Source organism: Pteronotus mesoamericanus, unplaced genomic scaffold (assembly GCF_021234165.1).
Source record: "Pteronotus mesoamericanus isolate MK-2021 breed Mesoamerican mustached bat unplaced genomic scaffold, CSHL_Meso_final contig_116, whole genome shotgun sequence".
Lineage (NCBI taxonomy): Eukaryota > Metazoa > Chordata > Mammalia > Chiroptera > Mormoopidae > Pteronotus > Pteronotus mesoamericanus.
The window spans coordinates 34284410-34300433 of record NW_026555027.1 but is presented as its reverse complement, the minus strand read 5'-3'; the positions used below and the strand labels follow the sequence as shown (position 1 = coordinate 34300433).

The 16024-nt window shown below is 39.1% G+C and overlaps 2 protein-coding genes across 4 annotated transcripts in view; one reads left to right on the top strand and one right to left on the bottom strand.

Moving 5' to 3' along the window:
• Positions 1-16024, bottom strand: part of FNDC3B (fibronectin type III domain containing 3B) — a 311713-nt gene that overhangs the window by 218191 nt on the left and 77498 nt on the right. For all 3 annotated transcript variants that reach the window (XM_054580585.1, XM_054580576.1, XM_054580593.1), the window contains exon 3: positions 6715-6790. In XM_054580585.1, coding sequence (XP_054436560.1) covers positions 6715-6790 — 76 coding nt within the window. The remainder of the gene's footprint in view (positions 1-6714; positions 6791-16024) is intronic.
• On the top strand, positions 9741-10906 carry LOC129073659 (60S ribosomal protein L36a-like). The gene is made up of 2 exons (XM_054577283.1): positions 9741-9804; positions 10499-10906. The coding sequence occupies exons 1-2, from the start codon at positions 9741-9743 to the stop codon at positions 10810-10812; spliced, it is 378 nt and encodes a 125-aa protein (XP_054433258.1). The 3' UTR covers positions 10813-10906.

The following is a 16024-nucleotide window of genomic DNA, read 5'->3' as shown; positions in this document are numbered from 1 at the left end:
GGTGGCTCCCCAGAGAGGGACAGCTCACCTCCTAGGAAGCAACGCAGTTTGGCACTAATGCAACCCGCTCTCATTACATCAATCCCATCATGACAGCTGCATGTGTGATCACAGACTTTCCTCCCACCCCTCCCATAAGCTGGACTTCCACAGCTCTGAATCTGTCAGTAGTTACCAACTCTTGTGGAGACCATCCTGCTGATAAACTTTCAGTTACTCAGCAGCAAGCTGTGTTTGAAAAGGGGCCTATCTATCAGGTCAGCATACAGAATGTCTGTTTGCAACAAATGGCTGTGCATGTCCACGTATGAAAGAAAAGCCAAATCACAGCGTCCAAAATATAAAGCCCCCAAACATTTCAAAGATCAGGTATACTCCAAAATGCCAAAAACGATTTTTCATCAACATTTCTCTCTCTCTCTCTCTCTCTCACAGGCTGATTTGCCCTCATGCTAACTAACATATAAAAGTTTTTAAATGAGCTGTCAAGTTGTTGGAGTAATTCAGCTTCCCCTTGAAATTCAGACTCTCAGCTTAGAGCCTCACTGGAGAACCGTGAACTAACTCTCACCAAATAAGCTTGGAATCCACCAGAAAAAGATGAGCAGGACTGGGGATAGCCTGGGGAAAGGCTTTGGTATTTTCAATTCTAAAAGGTTTTTCAAGTAAGGCCAAACTGTTCACAATAACATTCCAGACTAGCAATTCCTCACAAAACCCCTCTAAATGCAAAAGAAAATGGTTTTCAACGCAATGTCTTATATAGAAAAGAAGCTTTCAAAATCCTTATCTTGTAACAGGAAAAAATATTTCCACTAATAAGACAGTCATTCTACAAACAGTCAAATAACAATCAATTACATATTCAATGTGATGAAAGTCTGCAAAGATTAGGATAGATTTATGCTACAATAATTTCACTTTCAAATCACCCAAATTTTTTCGATGAAAAAATTGTTTGAATCCTTGCTGTGGCTAAATTTGCAATCAACCTTAGAAGACTTCATTTGTAATGGATCCTCTTCTTTGATTTTTTAAGCCAGGAAAACATAAATCTCACATTTATATTCAGAGTCTGCTTTCAAGGAATAGACCATATAGAAGCTTTGCTTGTGAAATCACAGTGGACCTCCGCTTGTGAACCCTAGCTATGACACCACTCATATCATTTCTCAACAAACAAAGCAAGTGACAAGGACAGTTCCCTAGGACCTGTCATAAAATTCTTAGAATGGCAGGTTAGTGTTTGAATGTGCCAAATAAGTCTAATAAATGCATTTAAAGTACAAAACAGCGGCAGGGGTTGGGGGGGGAGCAACGTTAAGGCCGCTGTTGCAGTCTGGATGCTGAATCACACCAGGACGGGAGGGGGGTGGGAGACACACAAGGAGACTCAGAAATGTGGGACTGCTCTCAATGGCGTCATTCACAGAGCCCTGGAGCAGAGCGTGGTGTTCATCAATGGTCTGGTTCCCACACTCACTGGGCCAGGGAGACAGTCAGCCGCTGAGCGGAAGGAGGCTTACAGAGAATGAGTAGGAGAGGGGGAAAGTTTCCCATTTTGATGGCTGCTAAGCTACAGTCATCTCAGAGTAGGACACTCTTTGGGTGCTCCCCTACCATACTCTCTGCTGTCATTTAAGGGTCTCAACCCACTTAACACAGGTCAGCAGAGTAAACTGTCTTTGTAAAAGATGTCTAAATCATTGTAGGCAAAAACAAAGTAGCAATTAAGTATCTGTAAATATTATTATTAGAATAAGGGTGATTTCCAAACATCTTACTTTAGTCTGTTTTATCTTATGGAAGCACTGTGACATTCACCTATTTTCTTCAGGCTCATGATTTGTAGGTAATAGTCTTAAAACACAAATAAAATTCGCAGTATTAATACAGGATCAAAGTGGAAGTTCTTTAGATTCTAAATATGCTTCTCTACAGAAAACAGATTAGCTTCAATTATCAATGTATTTGAATTTGAAAGTTCTTCTGCAGAGACTTTCAAGACCACTAAAAGCATTTACCTAAACATCTTTAAGCTCCCAGGACAATACTAAAATTTAAAAGAAAAATCATTGCACTCGATGTAATGCCACAGCCAGTCAAGGGCCTAGTGATTAATTATCATCAGGCTGTGTGCTGGGGGATAGGGTGGAGGATACTGTTTCCTATCAGGGCTGAGTTCACGGTCTAATTCAAGGGCTAAGGAAAGGTTTGTACATATAACGAGACTGTTGTATGTTGTGCTACCTTTACCTGCTCCCCCAGAAATGCGGAGAAAGGTCAGAATAAGACAGAGTGGTCCGGGAGGGCTTCTGGAGGAGACAGACTAGAGCCTGGAAGGAAGTGTGGTATTTGTTTTGGCTGACGGATCTTTCAGGGAGCAGAGAAATGGCCCAGATAAAAAGGCGGCATGTGTGGGCAGGAAGGAAGGCTGCACTGCCAGCACCTCAGCCCAGACAAGGATATGAAAATAATGGGAGAGACCTGCAGCTGCCCACTGTTAATTCCTGACTTTAAGCAAAGGCAAGAATTCATATTGATTGCTAAGATTCCTCTATTCCCTAACAATTAGCTCTTTATACACTTTCATCTGGCCTAGGAAAGAAAAATCTTTTGTCTAGGATGCCATAGGTATAGTGCAGTCTCCAAGTGAGAAAGAAACTATGACCTTTTGCGGCCCCCTGAAGATCTATGATTCATGTTTCATGGAAAATATTGAGAAATATTCCATTAGAAATGAATCTGCTGTCCCAGCATAGTGTATGTTTCCTGTGTTTTTCTTCCTTCATTATCACCAAGGACATTCCCACAAAAACAAAATCTTGTTTTTTCCCCAGAGTAAGCATATTTGTTGTATTGATTTGCTTTGAAGTTCCAAAATGCTTTTTCATGGCATCAGAATAAGTTTGTGAGGTCTTTCTAGTGATGCTATAAATGTCCTATAAAAAAAATTATTAGGGTAACAAATGCAACTACAAGCAAAGGGAGTTAACCTTATATGGTATAATTTCAAAGTTTCCAGGAAGGCCCAGGAACCAAGTCCACTCCCTACCCATAATCTCCCCACCATCAATCCCTAAGCTGCTGGCTAGTGTTGAAATAGCAAAGTTCTTAAACTGATAGCTTCAACCATGGCTTAAGCAAAAGATGTGACTTCAAAATTTCCAGGAAGGTCATCACCACCAACGAACTCCCACCCTCAAACCACTTCCCCGCCTGCTGGCTGGTGTTGAATGAGCAAAACAGAGCTCTACTCTCTTCATTTTAATCTCTAGTAAAATGCAAATGATTCTTTCAGGAATTTCCATTACAGTAAGACTCAATTTCAAATCTTTTCCTAATAGGTTTTTTAAAGGCAAGCAGAAAAGATTGCCCTCCCCCGCGCCCCCCCCCGCCCCTGCACTAGGCCTCCCCCACTGTACCCCCTTCTCCACCAGCAGCTGGAAGCCTCGCCTAGAAGTTCAGCCCATCCCACCTCTGGGCCCAATCCTGACTTGGGGCAGAAATAGTGTACAGAGTGCTAAGTCAACACACCGTGTATCACAGTGCCTGCTCTTACTCTGTTAAAGACCCAGTCCCCACCACCCACTTTTGCTCTGCAAACCATCTATAGCTTATCCCGGCCATCAGCACTCATCCTGGTATCCCTCCCAGAATCCTATTCCAGGGAAAGGAACCCACCTTGCTCTTGTCATATGCCCAAGAAGAATGGAGCCCTGCTATCTGATAAGTTCATGCTTATATGTACAGGGCAATAATGTTCTCAAACTCTGGAATCAGACATATAGTGATGAAAACTCAATTCTGCCTCTATCCAGCTATGTGACTTCAGGTGTGTGGTTTAACCTCTACAGGCCTCAGTTTCCTCATGTGTACCTATCATACCATTTAATACGAGCTGAATAAATATTACCAATGATAGGATGTCGATTGCAGTGAAGCGATAACAACTTGTGTTGGAATTTGCAAATACATTGCCCATTTCCACATGCTGTGGTGATACGCTCTACCCGCCTGGAGGCAAACATTCACTAACTCAAGGGGGAGTTAGCCAAATGAAAGCTTTGGGGGTGGGGGCAAGCAGCCTGAGTGATTGCCTGTTAAGCATTAGCAGCAATCAATGAGTCTGGGCTCAAAGTTTCTTCCGGATTCTGCAGTTAATCCAGCAGCCCCAGTGTCTCCCAAGCCCTAGCAAACCATGTGATTCTAGGTCCTAGTCCCTCTCATCCTGTCTTGTGTCATTTCAATTAATTGGCCCAGATACCACCATGCCCCAAACAAAGATAACTATAGGATCTGGGTATTCAGAGGAGAACAAAGAATAGGAAGGCTGGGGAAGCCAAAGATAAATGGCTCCACAATTCTGCTTTAGTCAAAGGCATTTTTGAAATCACTGAAAGGGGTGTTAGTGTCATTTATCTCCAAGTATCTTCATGAATAAATACAAAGCTCCCATTGTGAACAGAGCAACATACTTGCAACATTCCCTGTAGGATACACCAGTTACTGACGTGACTCAGAAAAAAAGTAGGGGAGAGGCTAACTAGATGTACACGCACACACACACACACACACACACACATCAACACGAACATACACACAGTCCTCAGACACCAAGAAGTAAAAAGCAGGTGTCATGAAAGTATGGATTTTATATATGTTGATCTACGCAGCAATTTGCTTTTATAGATTCTATTACACATACTCAGGTGAAGAGGGATGCAGTCTACCTGCCAATTCATGAGGTTCCGATGATACCATGCCCACAGGCTTAACTGCTTTTTTACTGAACTGAAAACACAGTTTCATTCTAACAAGTGAAGTGAGTTTTCATCTAGTCTGTCTGGTGTGAGTTTTTTAAAGATACAGAGTGGAGTCTGAGTTTTATTTTTTTATAATATCCATTTATTGAAGTAGTAGAAAGAAAGAGAAGATTTTACATCCCACACTAATTAAAAATAATCATTTCCTCTCTTCTTTAACCTGAAGTTTCTTTGTATGATTTACCTACAAAAACTAGTTTTGGTTTTTAAATGGTTTAGGGCACCACAGATGAATTTCAGTGACACAATGGTCAGAACAATGTAATCAGTAAAAACCACTGACAAAATGGTTAGGTCATTTCAAATTAACTGCAATTAAAACTTATTAGGCTTGAATCTTTGAAAATACACGCATTTCTCAAAAAAATAGTTAATTCCTAAATTTGTATTCATATAGGTACAAAAACAAGTAGTGAACTTACAAAGCAGCATGCTCTATTATGCAAAGCAATAGAAAATATTCCTGGATATCTTAACCCAATATGATTCATGCAGCTCATTATAGAAAAACAAAATAAAGGGCATTTCCCCTTATTTGTTAATATATTGGTAAGCAAGTCCAGGTATTAAAATATAAGCCCTATCTATCATCAGATTCCAGTCTAATCAATAACCTAGTACTAAACTCAACTACATGTCAATTTACCAGAAGTCCAATCCCTGCCACAAACAGCTATCACAAACAGTGCTCTCCAACACAGCAGTGTTTACAGGCTGACCCAGATCTGGATTGATCTTCCTATACAGAACTACATATGCACAGAACTACATATGGATCAGGGTACCTAAGTCACTCCTTTCCAAAGTGAACTGCAGAGAGGAGGCACTGGTATACAAACTAGCCATTAACTGAAATGCTCTATGAGCTGTACACTTTTAGAGACCACCACCCACGGAGCCTCAACCACACCTAGAACTCATTTAGATGACAAAAGTCTGGACTCTGAGCTGATGCTATAACGGAGTAATTACAATGCTAGAACTGGAATTCTTGGGAGGGGGTATTTTGCAGATGAGAGGAACATGGATTATTGGGGTGGAGGGGTTGCAGCCTGTGGTAGACAGCTCTCTAGGATGGCCCCGAAGACTCCGGCCTGCTGAGACTCACACCTTGTGTGACCCCCTTGCTTGAGTGGGCTGGGTCTAAGTTCTCCCTCTCGGCGTCCAGCTGCTACTATGATGAAGCCAGCAGCAATAATCTAAGTGCCCCCAGAGTGAGGCCACATAGCAGGACACTAAATCCTGCCAACCACCACTTGAGCGAGGCTGAAAACAGACTGCCCCTCAGACATGCCTTGTAATGACTGCAGCTCCAGCCCACACCTCAGTTTTAGTGTTGAGAGGCCTGGGGCCACAGGACACAGCTGGGCCGCGCCCAAATTCCTGACCCACAGAAACTGTAAGATAATAAATGGTTGTTTTAAGCCACCAAATGTGGGAGTAATCTGTTAATATGTATCTGTTAATAATTAGCTAACAGTTAATACAGATTTTACCTCTAAAAACATCATTTGGACAGCAGCACAATATGTATTTGAAACTTTTATCTAATTTGAAAAAGTCCTCAATCGGAATTTTAGGATCTTTTAAAATCTCTGCATTTTTCAGGTCTACCAAAGTCCATAATATATGAAGCCTCTGCTTTCCCAAGTTAAATTAATTCACTTAAAAGTCAATAGATATTAGAGAAATTTAACTTTGTCCCTTATACATCAGAGACCTATATCAGTATTAAGGAGTCCCTATTTGACAGACAGAAAAGGGAAAAAAACATCCAAGATAAATTTTATTTCTAAAATATCATAGGCAGACACAGAGAAAAATTTCACTTTCTTAATTTAATAAAGGAAAACCCCTTTGATTAGAAGGCTTCCATAAAACTTCTTACCTTGAATGCACTGAAGTGTTCCGTCCTCCGCTCTTATTGTAAATGTCTCACCTGGATTAACTTGAACGAGAATAACCTGCCAAATTAACACATCAATTTCAATTTAATATGATAATATCTGGGATTTTTCTTCAACAGTTTTATTACTAAATTCATCTACTAGACAGGAAATATGTGGCACAAAATTTTGTATAAACACAAACTAGGACATGTCTTAGACCTGGTTCAAAGTCGGGGGGCGGGGGGCAGTAAGTATATGCCTTTGTTTTTTGTTTTTGTTTTTTTTTTAGTATAGGCCTTTGAATATAGCTAAGTGAATTCTCCAGTGTTGCTTATAATGTTATGTAACTAAAAAACTCAATTTTATGATACTTTCTCATTTTGCTCTTTCACTGATTTAGAAATGACAGCAGAAAAAGAAAAAAGACCAGAAGCCATACTTATAAAGGAAAATAGCACAGAGAAATGAGGTTCTGGCCTATTGCATACTATTTCCAAGTGTCTGTTACTGACATGGGCTATATGATTCTACTGTGTAACAACAGGAAGCAATTTATTTTAAAAATGTTCAGAAAAAAAGTATCTGTGGATAGGATCTGGAAATAATAATGAATAGTACAAAATTTTAAAATATTCAAATAGGTCCCACCAAACACTGAGATTTTTAAATCTATTACCTAAATGTCAGTGTTTTAGTCATATGAACATCAATATGACAACCTCCAAAAGACTTGACCATGCACGGCAATGGCACAGTATTTCTTTCAAGAGCCTCAGGTTTTAGTTCTAATCTAATTTAGGTCCTTTAGATAAAAGAGGAAAAATCACTAATTTATATGCAAATACAAATTAAAGAATGTAATCCAAACTTAAAAACTGTACTTAAAAATCATCATGGGCAAAGTTGACACTAATAAAATAATTTTTGATTTATGATTTTGCAATAAAAGATTCTGTAATAAAATAGGGGCGTTATCTGTGCCGGACCCTGTATATGCCTGTAGAATTAATTAGTTGGAATTACTTACTATATATTTCTAGAAATTGACAAGGTGTCAGTGACATTCATCTTACAGTTCTTGGAGCAAGCTTCATTCCTCCCTACCTTGAAGCCATCAACACACGTCCCCTGCATCTACAATGTCCTTCCCGTACCCCTCCCTCTCTGCCACTACCTGCCTTAGGGTTTCCCCAACCAGCGAAGGCCGACTTGTGATCCTTGGGGGCATAAAAAGTGCCATCTGACTCTCAAGAAAGGTCAGGACCCCAACAATATGTTCTTTAAAAAAGGAGAAAAAAAAAAAAAAAAACCCTCCACATCTCCTTCCTAGAATTTGCTATGGCAATTAATTAAACAATTATATTAGTGCCTGTTGTTCTTTAATCTAGGCTCTAAAAGCACAAGATTTAGCACAGAATAAGTGTTCAAAGCTGTGCCTGACATAGAATAAGTGCTTGATAACTACTTTTAGTGAACAAATGCAAGTTGTAAAACATAAAAAAGACCATTGCAAATAATTGTTTAACTTAGAAACTAAGCTTAAAGAAAGCATTTTACATGCAATTTACAAAGTCTACTTTATTTACTGTATGTACCATAACTTATTTGTTTTGAAAATGTATTGAGATTACATTAACTGGAGAAAACAGGACCATTCAGCAAAAAAAGTAGTCCCAACTTCATCGCTGTTGCTTTCTCATTATCTTGAATTGTATTAGTTACTTTAAGGAGGTCTATTTTCTCTGTACCATTCTATGTCAATAATTTTTCCATCTTCAGTATTCAAAACTCTCACCATTTCAAAAACTCAAAAGGAAATCCCTTGATGTCTATAAACTGATTAAAACATTTCCACTGCTTTCTTGAAACTGAGATTTTAAAGTCATTCCTAAAATGAAAACAGTTTTAACTTTATTTTTATATAAACATTGAACATGACTACAATGGAATGAAACAATATTCCAATAAAGAAAATTACCCATGTGTTTTTAAAAGTCCATAGACCAAGTCTACCATTGTTGTAATACAGCAGAAACTACCTACTTTGTGTCCACACCTCTAGGGATAGTCCTATAATACAGGGTCTAGCAGAAGTAAGGCCTGTTTGCGTGTGGTTGGTCGGGTGTTAATATGGGTATAATAATTTATAGTTTTAATTTGAACATTTCACTTAAAATGTCATATGGTGTAATTGAGTGTGATATTGTTATGTTACACAATTACATGCTTACAATTCTGTAATAAAATCAAGGCATTATTTGTGCCAGACCCTGTTTATGCCTGTAGAATTAATTAGTTGGGGAAAAAAATCATTGGACACCAAGGCTATGTCCCAGATACTCTTCGATAATCCCAAATTCATATACTCTTCCTCCACACTCCACACTGTCAGACGGGTCCTGAATGCTGGTTCTAGAAATACAACTCACCAGCATTATCTAAAGTCCCAGGCAAGAAAAGAGATTGCTGAATCAAGGTGTATTCCAGATTCTGTCACATTATGGGCTTATTATACTGCATAAAAAGTGTCTGCAATGGTTCCTTAGTAGTCACTGATACCAGGCCAAGTTCAAAGAATGGCCCAGAAGCATCCACCCACCAAAAGGCATTTATGCTTTCCTCTCGCTTCTGATGAGCCCAATTCCAGAACCCCATCCCAATTCGTCAGAGAGAAAAAAGTATAGGTAAAGGGCTTTTAAGGATCATACTAAAAGACCTCCCTTCAAATGTTTAGTTCCTGTAATGTTCCTGGCTGCTGGGTTGCTATGGCAACCAGATTATAATCTATGAAGTTTCCTCAGAAACCAGGCAAATCTCCTGTGTCCCAATATCAATTTTTCTTAGTAAGAGCCAAAGTCATTATTTGAGCCAACCATATTCATCTTGGCACTGACATATTTTAAATAAAACCATTTTGCTTTAGTGAAGCAGACTGACCTCTTTGCAGTTTTCACTGTCAATAAAGGAAAGATAAAAATAAAAATTTGACACACCCCAGCCCACTGATCTGTCGCTGACACCAGACATGAATGAGAAGGCGGCAGAGGGCCTTGCATCACGGAGCCTTGAGGAGCATGACTCACACCCTGGCAGGCTCCCTGGCACTTCACCTTTTGTATCATACAAGCGCCTCTCTCTCTCCCCGCTTCACCCTGCCCCCTTGTCTTCCTCCTCCCCTCCTCCTTTCTCTAGCCACAAAGCAGACATAACTGTTTTAAGATCTTTTAAATACAGAATGTGAAACATAACATCACTGTCCAAACCTCATCATGTTTTTTTGTCCACTCAAATAAGCATGTCCTGCTTTTCCAAAGTCAGCATTAAAACAACTCATGCTGCATTCTGTGTCTTGTCAGAGAAGGGGGGGGGAAAGACAAAGATCTTAAACACTGATAAACTTTTGCCCCATAGATGTTAAAATAGAACCATGTCAACCAAATTTTAAGAGCATACTTCAGGCTACTATTGCTTCATCAGCTCTGTTTCAAATCTGTTAGTGCTACATGAACCAAGGCGCTCAAAATCACCAAAGGCAGTTTATCAAGGCTTAATGAAAAATTAGTGACCATTCTTCCAAAGTCTTAAGAAACAATCAAATGAGAGGTGGGATTAATATAATTGATCAAAAGGCTAAAACAGCATCCTGGGAAAGCTTTACCCAGCAAGACAACTGAAACAGGTGTAACACCTTTCCTTAAAAGTAAGTCTAGCTTTCCTGTTAGGCACAAGCGGAGCGAGGGGAAGAGTATGGACGCTGAGTTTCTCAACAGCTTTACTGCAAAGATGGTCCTAAAACCCAAAGGACATTCTGTAAGAAGTGTGGAAAGCATCAGCCTCACAAAGTGACCCAGTATAAGAAGGGCAAGGATTCCCTGTACGCCCAGGGGAAACAGCGCTATAATTGGAAGCAGAGTGGCTACGGCGGGCAGACGAAGTCGATTTTTCGAAAGAAGGCTAAAACGACAGAGAAGATTGTGCTGAGGCTTGAATGTGTTGAGCTTAACTGCAGATCCAAGAGGATGCTGGCCATTAAGAGATGCAAGCATTTTGAACTGGGAGGAGATAAGAAGAGAAAGGGCCAAGTGATCCAGTTCTAAGCTTTGGGATTCTTTTATTTTTTGAAAGGAAAATGTTGTAGTAGTAGAAAAATTACCTGTATGAAAATAAATGCAGTGATATTCTTACTAAAAAAAAAAAGTCTAAATCTGTTTCTTACTTAATAGAAGAGGAAAATGTAAACTACTTTTGCAATTTAAATTTGGAGTGGTTGATTAACCAGTAGATCAACAGTATCTAAGACTAATCCTGAAGGCAAATACCTAATTAATGCCTCAAATAAAAAATTACCAGCACCTGATTAAACAATCACTGCCATTCTGATAGGAGAGATGCCATTTCACTTTTGGAGCTTTTTTCAACTTGCCACTCTTTGTGAGGCCTGTTTCAGTCTTAGGTGTTTCATGTGTAAACGAACACTTCTCATGTGAAGCCAGCATTTATGATCATCCAACAAATACCTTTAGTGGAAAAAGTGATATGACCTAAAAGCTGCAGAACAGTTCCATCTAAGAAGGATTCTTCTATCCAGGAATATCTAGTAACTTTTAAAAAGTGACCTCTGATTACATGAGAGGAATAGTAACACCTTTTTCATCTCTCTCTCTCATATTCCCTCCCCTGCCCCACCCCCCCACTTCCATATTCTCAAACTCAGAGAAAACCTGGAGAGCTCCCCCCAGGGCGCCTGCAGGACGCGAACCATCCAACAAGATACACCTTTGACACCCTGGTCTCTATACCACAGACCACAGATGACCTCAAGCAACACATCATTCATTGTCTCTCTTTTCTCCAGTTAAGAAAATGAGCTACAGATGACCAATAATTATCTTTGTGGTAGTAACACGCACGCGCATGTGCGCGCGCACACATATCCCAAGATTTAAAATGTGAGCAGGTAAAATAAAAAACTACTGGACCTGCTCACTTGTCCTACTTGAAGCCTGAATCCAAAACTGGCAGAAAAAGAACACGCAAGAGCAGGAAGCCTGCAAAGGTGCTTACACACTGGGTCAAGGCACAGGATATGCATGGCACATAAAACTCTTCCTCGGTCAACACCACTAACAGGACAAATGTTCTTGTTTTGTTTCTTCCTGGGTTTCAGGACTCAATCCGTTTAAAGCAAGAAGGCAAGAATACGCCAATGTCCTAAAACTTTTAATACTCTGAATTCCTCAAAAGATGGAAGGTTCAAAAGCTGTCCGCGTCAAGAGATCTATCTTTTCATCTCTCGAATTCAGGCTTATCAACTCCTTTTAATAGTTGTTTTTCCTACAATGATTCTATAAATAGCTATTAATTATTAAAACTGTATGGTCCTGCCAGGAAGGTATTACTCACCGGATTTTATGGATAGGGAAACTGAGACTTAAAGAGGATAAGTAACTTGTCTAAAGTCTCAAAACTACAAAAGCACTGAGCTAGTACTGGACTCCACCCCTGACTGGCCAAAATGCATACTCTTCTCTTCTCCATATAGTGGCCCCCCGGCCCCGATACAGGTAGGCCTCACAGAGTCAATTCTCTATGGAAATACTTCAATAATAGCTATAAGAAGAACAAGCACTTAACTGGGTCAGAGGCATGTCACCAAAGACTGAGGACACATGCTCTTTTCTAAGAAATTTATGCTCACCCCTCCCCCCCGGGCCAGAACCCCTCACTACCACTACAGCATTAGGTGGAAAGGAATCCCACAACCAACAACAGGTGTTTTTATATAGCACAGGACTTATTCTCATAAAGTCTTTGTCAAGATGTTGAATTCCCTTAGAATCCTCGGAAGAAGCAATGAGCTAACCACTAAATGATCACAATCATTAGATGCCATTTCTTATGGCCCAACAGTAAGGAAAATAAAACATGACTCCTCGGAAGATTGCATCTTAAGTTTCTGTGCTTCCTGAAAGTCATCTGTCATTAACAAAAAAGACAGGAATGGATTAGTAGGCAACCAAAGAAAAAGAAATCAGATGAACCAAAGAGGACATTTTTATATATTGAAATTACACAACTGCCTGCTGAAAACATATATATTCAAGAGATCAATACCTGTATTTTATGAAATTGGGGTCTTCAGAAGAATGACTACATGTTGGTCTTAATTAAACACATATTAATGGGTGCTCAGAGTGGGTCAGGCATTCCTCTAGGCATTGGGAATGGAGCCTTAGACGAAAATTTGCCCACTTCCAGCTGATAAATGCAACTCGCATGGGATAGGGTTGAGGGGATCGTTTAAAAAAATAAAGCGTTTACACACAGTGGTAAGGGCTATAAAGAAAATACAATGGCAGCTTGTAAAAATTGTACATTTCTATTCCCTCTAATTGCATACTGCCTAGAATAAAGAGATTTTATTACAAAAAGAGCTGCTGTTTGCTAAGAATAAAAATATAGCATTAACTTAAATGGGGGGAAAAAAAGAAGCAAAATGTAATACAGGTGACCAAAACTAGGTTAAAAGCCTCTTTTAAGAAAACCGCAAATGCCTGAGTCTAAAGTTTCCACTACGGGACTTCAAGATAAAAACCGAGAATATATAAAACCAAAATTCCATGTACGCGTAAGGGTAGTTTTTCCCTGGCTAAGAGTAACTAATAGCTACCAAATATCCTTATGCATTTGAAGCATCCTTATGTTTAAATCTTTTTTTTTTATTTTACTCAAAAATCTTTCAGAGTTGATGAATACCAAAAATAAAACTCTTCTTCCTTTAGTTAAAGATTATGTTCACTGAGAACAAAATCTGGTTCCTGTCATCACCATTTCAGGGTGAATCCCTGTCTAAAATGTCCATCAGATGAGGTGCAAGCCCTTTCTCATCCTCAATTCCATCCATGCACTCCGTGTTCCCAAGCTGGGCTCTAGCCACGCTGATGAGGGATCAGCAGTTCGGGCCACTTTTCAGCATGTGCTTTGCATACTGAATCTATAGAATGTCTCCCTCCATTTAGGTACAGCTACCTCATGTCTGGTTTTGATTGGCCGAGACAGAGCAACATGACCCACGTTGATGTGCTAATTAATGTCACACAACTCTGGAAAGCTGTGCATTGAACCTAAACAAACAATTCTACTGTAAGAATCTCAAGACCAGTGAAGAAACATACTTAACTGCCTACATCCCAATATTCTACTATTACATTTTTAAGACCCATTTCAATGTTGGCCACCTTACTCATTTAACGCTGTTCTACCCCCTAAGAAATAATCAGGAAATAAGGTACCCTGGCCAGTGTGGCTTGGTTGCAGTGTTGTCCCATAAACCCAAAGGCTGCGGGTTGAACTCCCAGTCAAGGCACATGCCTGGGTTGCGGGTTCTATTTCCTCTTGGGGCTCATACAGAGGCAACTGATCCATGTTTCCCTCTCACACTGATGTTTCTCCCCCACCCCCAGAAGTAATGAAAAAGAAAAAAAAAATGCCCTGAGGTGGAGGGTAAAAAAAGATAGTAATAAAATGCCCATGAAGAATGTTTTCACCCTTACAACAAAAAACCAGTTCCCAAAACTTCATTATTAAATTTTCTAAAACTAACTATTCTAATTACTATATTAATTACTCAAAATTAACAGTACTATTTTTGCTTGATATTTTTGTGCCCAGTAACAAAATCAGAAATGAATACAAATATGTAATATTTTAGGGTTTTAGAAGGATTTTGCAGAAGACAGAGAAGGATTTGCCCCTCCACACCACTGCAGAGTATATTATCCCTTATTAAGGCCTTGACTTTGCATTAATTATTAAACATATTAATACTTAATGCTATTATTGAACTCTAAGTATTCAATACAGATTTGCTGAGTAGTTACCATTATTACACTCTATTAAGCAATGATGATTCTAAGATGAGAAAGATGAAATCCTACCCACTTGTGTGTTGCTGGAGGAGTAGACAATATAATTAACATAATAAAATAAGATTAAGTGCTATGAAAACTGAAGAAACCACAAAGAAATCAGGAAAAGTTCCAGTTGAAAGGGACATTTAAAGAGAGAGTGTGAGACTGCAAGTGAATAAGCAAACAAACAATTAGACAAGCAAATACATGGAGGCCTGAAAGGTATACTGTGTTTAGAATTCAGATGTGATTTCAATCTAAACTCATTTTAGTTTCATTTTTAATTAATCATTTAAAAGTCAACTAAAATACCTAAGATACACAGTGAGGAGAGTAAATCAGGAAGATCCCACCCCAATAAATTTAATTTTTAAAAAATCATAAAAGAAAAAAGATTACAGTTGAGTCCCAGCTCTGCTAGGTAAGACACTTCGCCTTTCCAACCCTGTATGTTCATTTGACAAAAGTGAGAATGCCTACCTCCTGTGTGTGCCTAAGTACCAGAGCAACCCTAGTATAATCCTGGTACCAGATCTTACACGTAATATGTGCTCAATAAATAACTTTTATTAATATTTTTTCTTTATATTTCTACCAGTGGCAAATCTTTCAAATAATAAAAATGTGGCCTTTAATAAGAGACTATGTAAAAAGGAAAAATTTTACTGAGTCTGCCATGTTTCATGTTTTCAATAAGATCTAAAACCAGCCAATTCTCACCTCTGACCAGATTTTCCGTTTGGGAAACATTCTGGCTTTCTTTAAAGGCTCACCTCCCAACTGATTCACATTCCAGAGTCTGTTCGGCTTCTATGGATCCCAGCAACAACAGTGACTTTGGAATCCATTCACAAATGTTCTGAAATCTAAGCCCTTTATATCTACAAAATGGTTTGAATTACTTGGAAATGCTTCTAATTAAGGTTATCATAATGAAAGTCTGCAATAAAAAGTAATAAAATAACACCACAATGTGTGGAAATTTCCTATGGAGTGCTCAGAACTCCAAGAAAGGACCCTTTTCTGACCCTTAATGTTGCCTCCTAAAGGCACACAGGAAGAATTAACGTTGGCCAGATTCTCAAAGGGACATTGGGCACTTGCCTTCTCAAACACTGAAGCAACTAGTTTAAGAGGTTATGCACCATACGATCCAGGAAAACAGAATTATGCAGCTGGGTACTTATGGCCATTAAGAAGTTTTTATAAAATGTCCAAATTTAGGGTTTCAAGGCAAACAGACTTAAAATACTCTTCTAAAATGTAATGCTTTAAGGTTTTCCTTCCCAGATTTCCGTTATAGAGCTTTGTAAGCAACCACCAGAAAGCGCATTCATACTTTCAGTCTGGGAAGACCAATGTCCCTGAGTACACACACATGCCGACTTGTACAAATGAA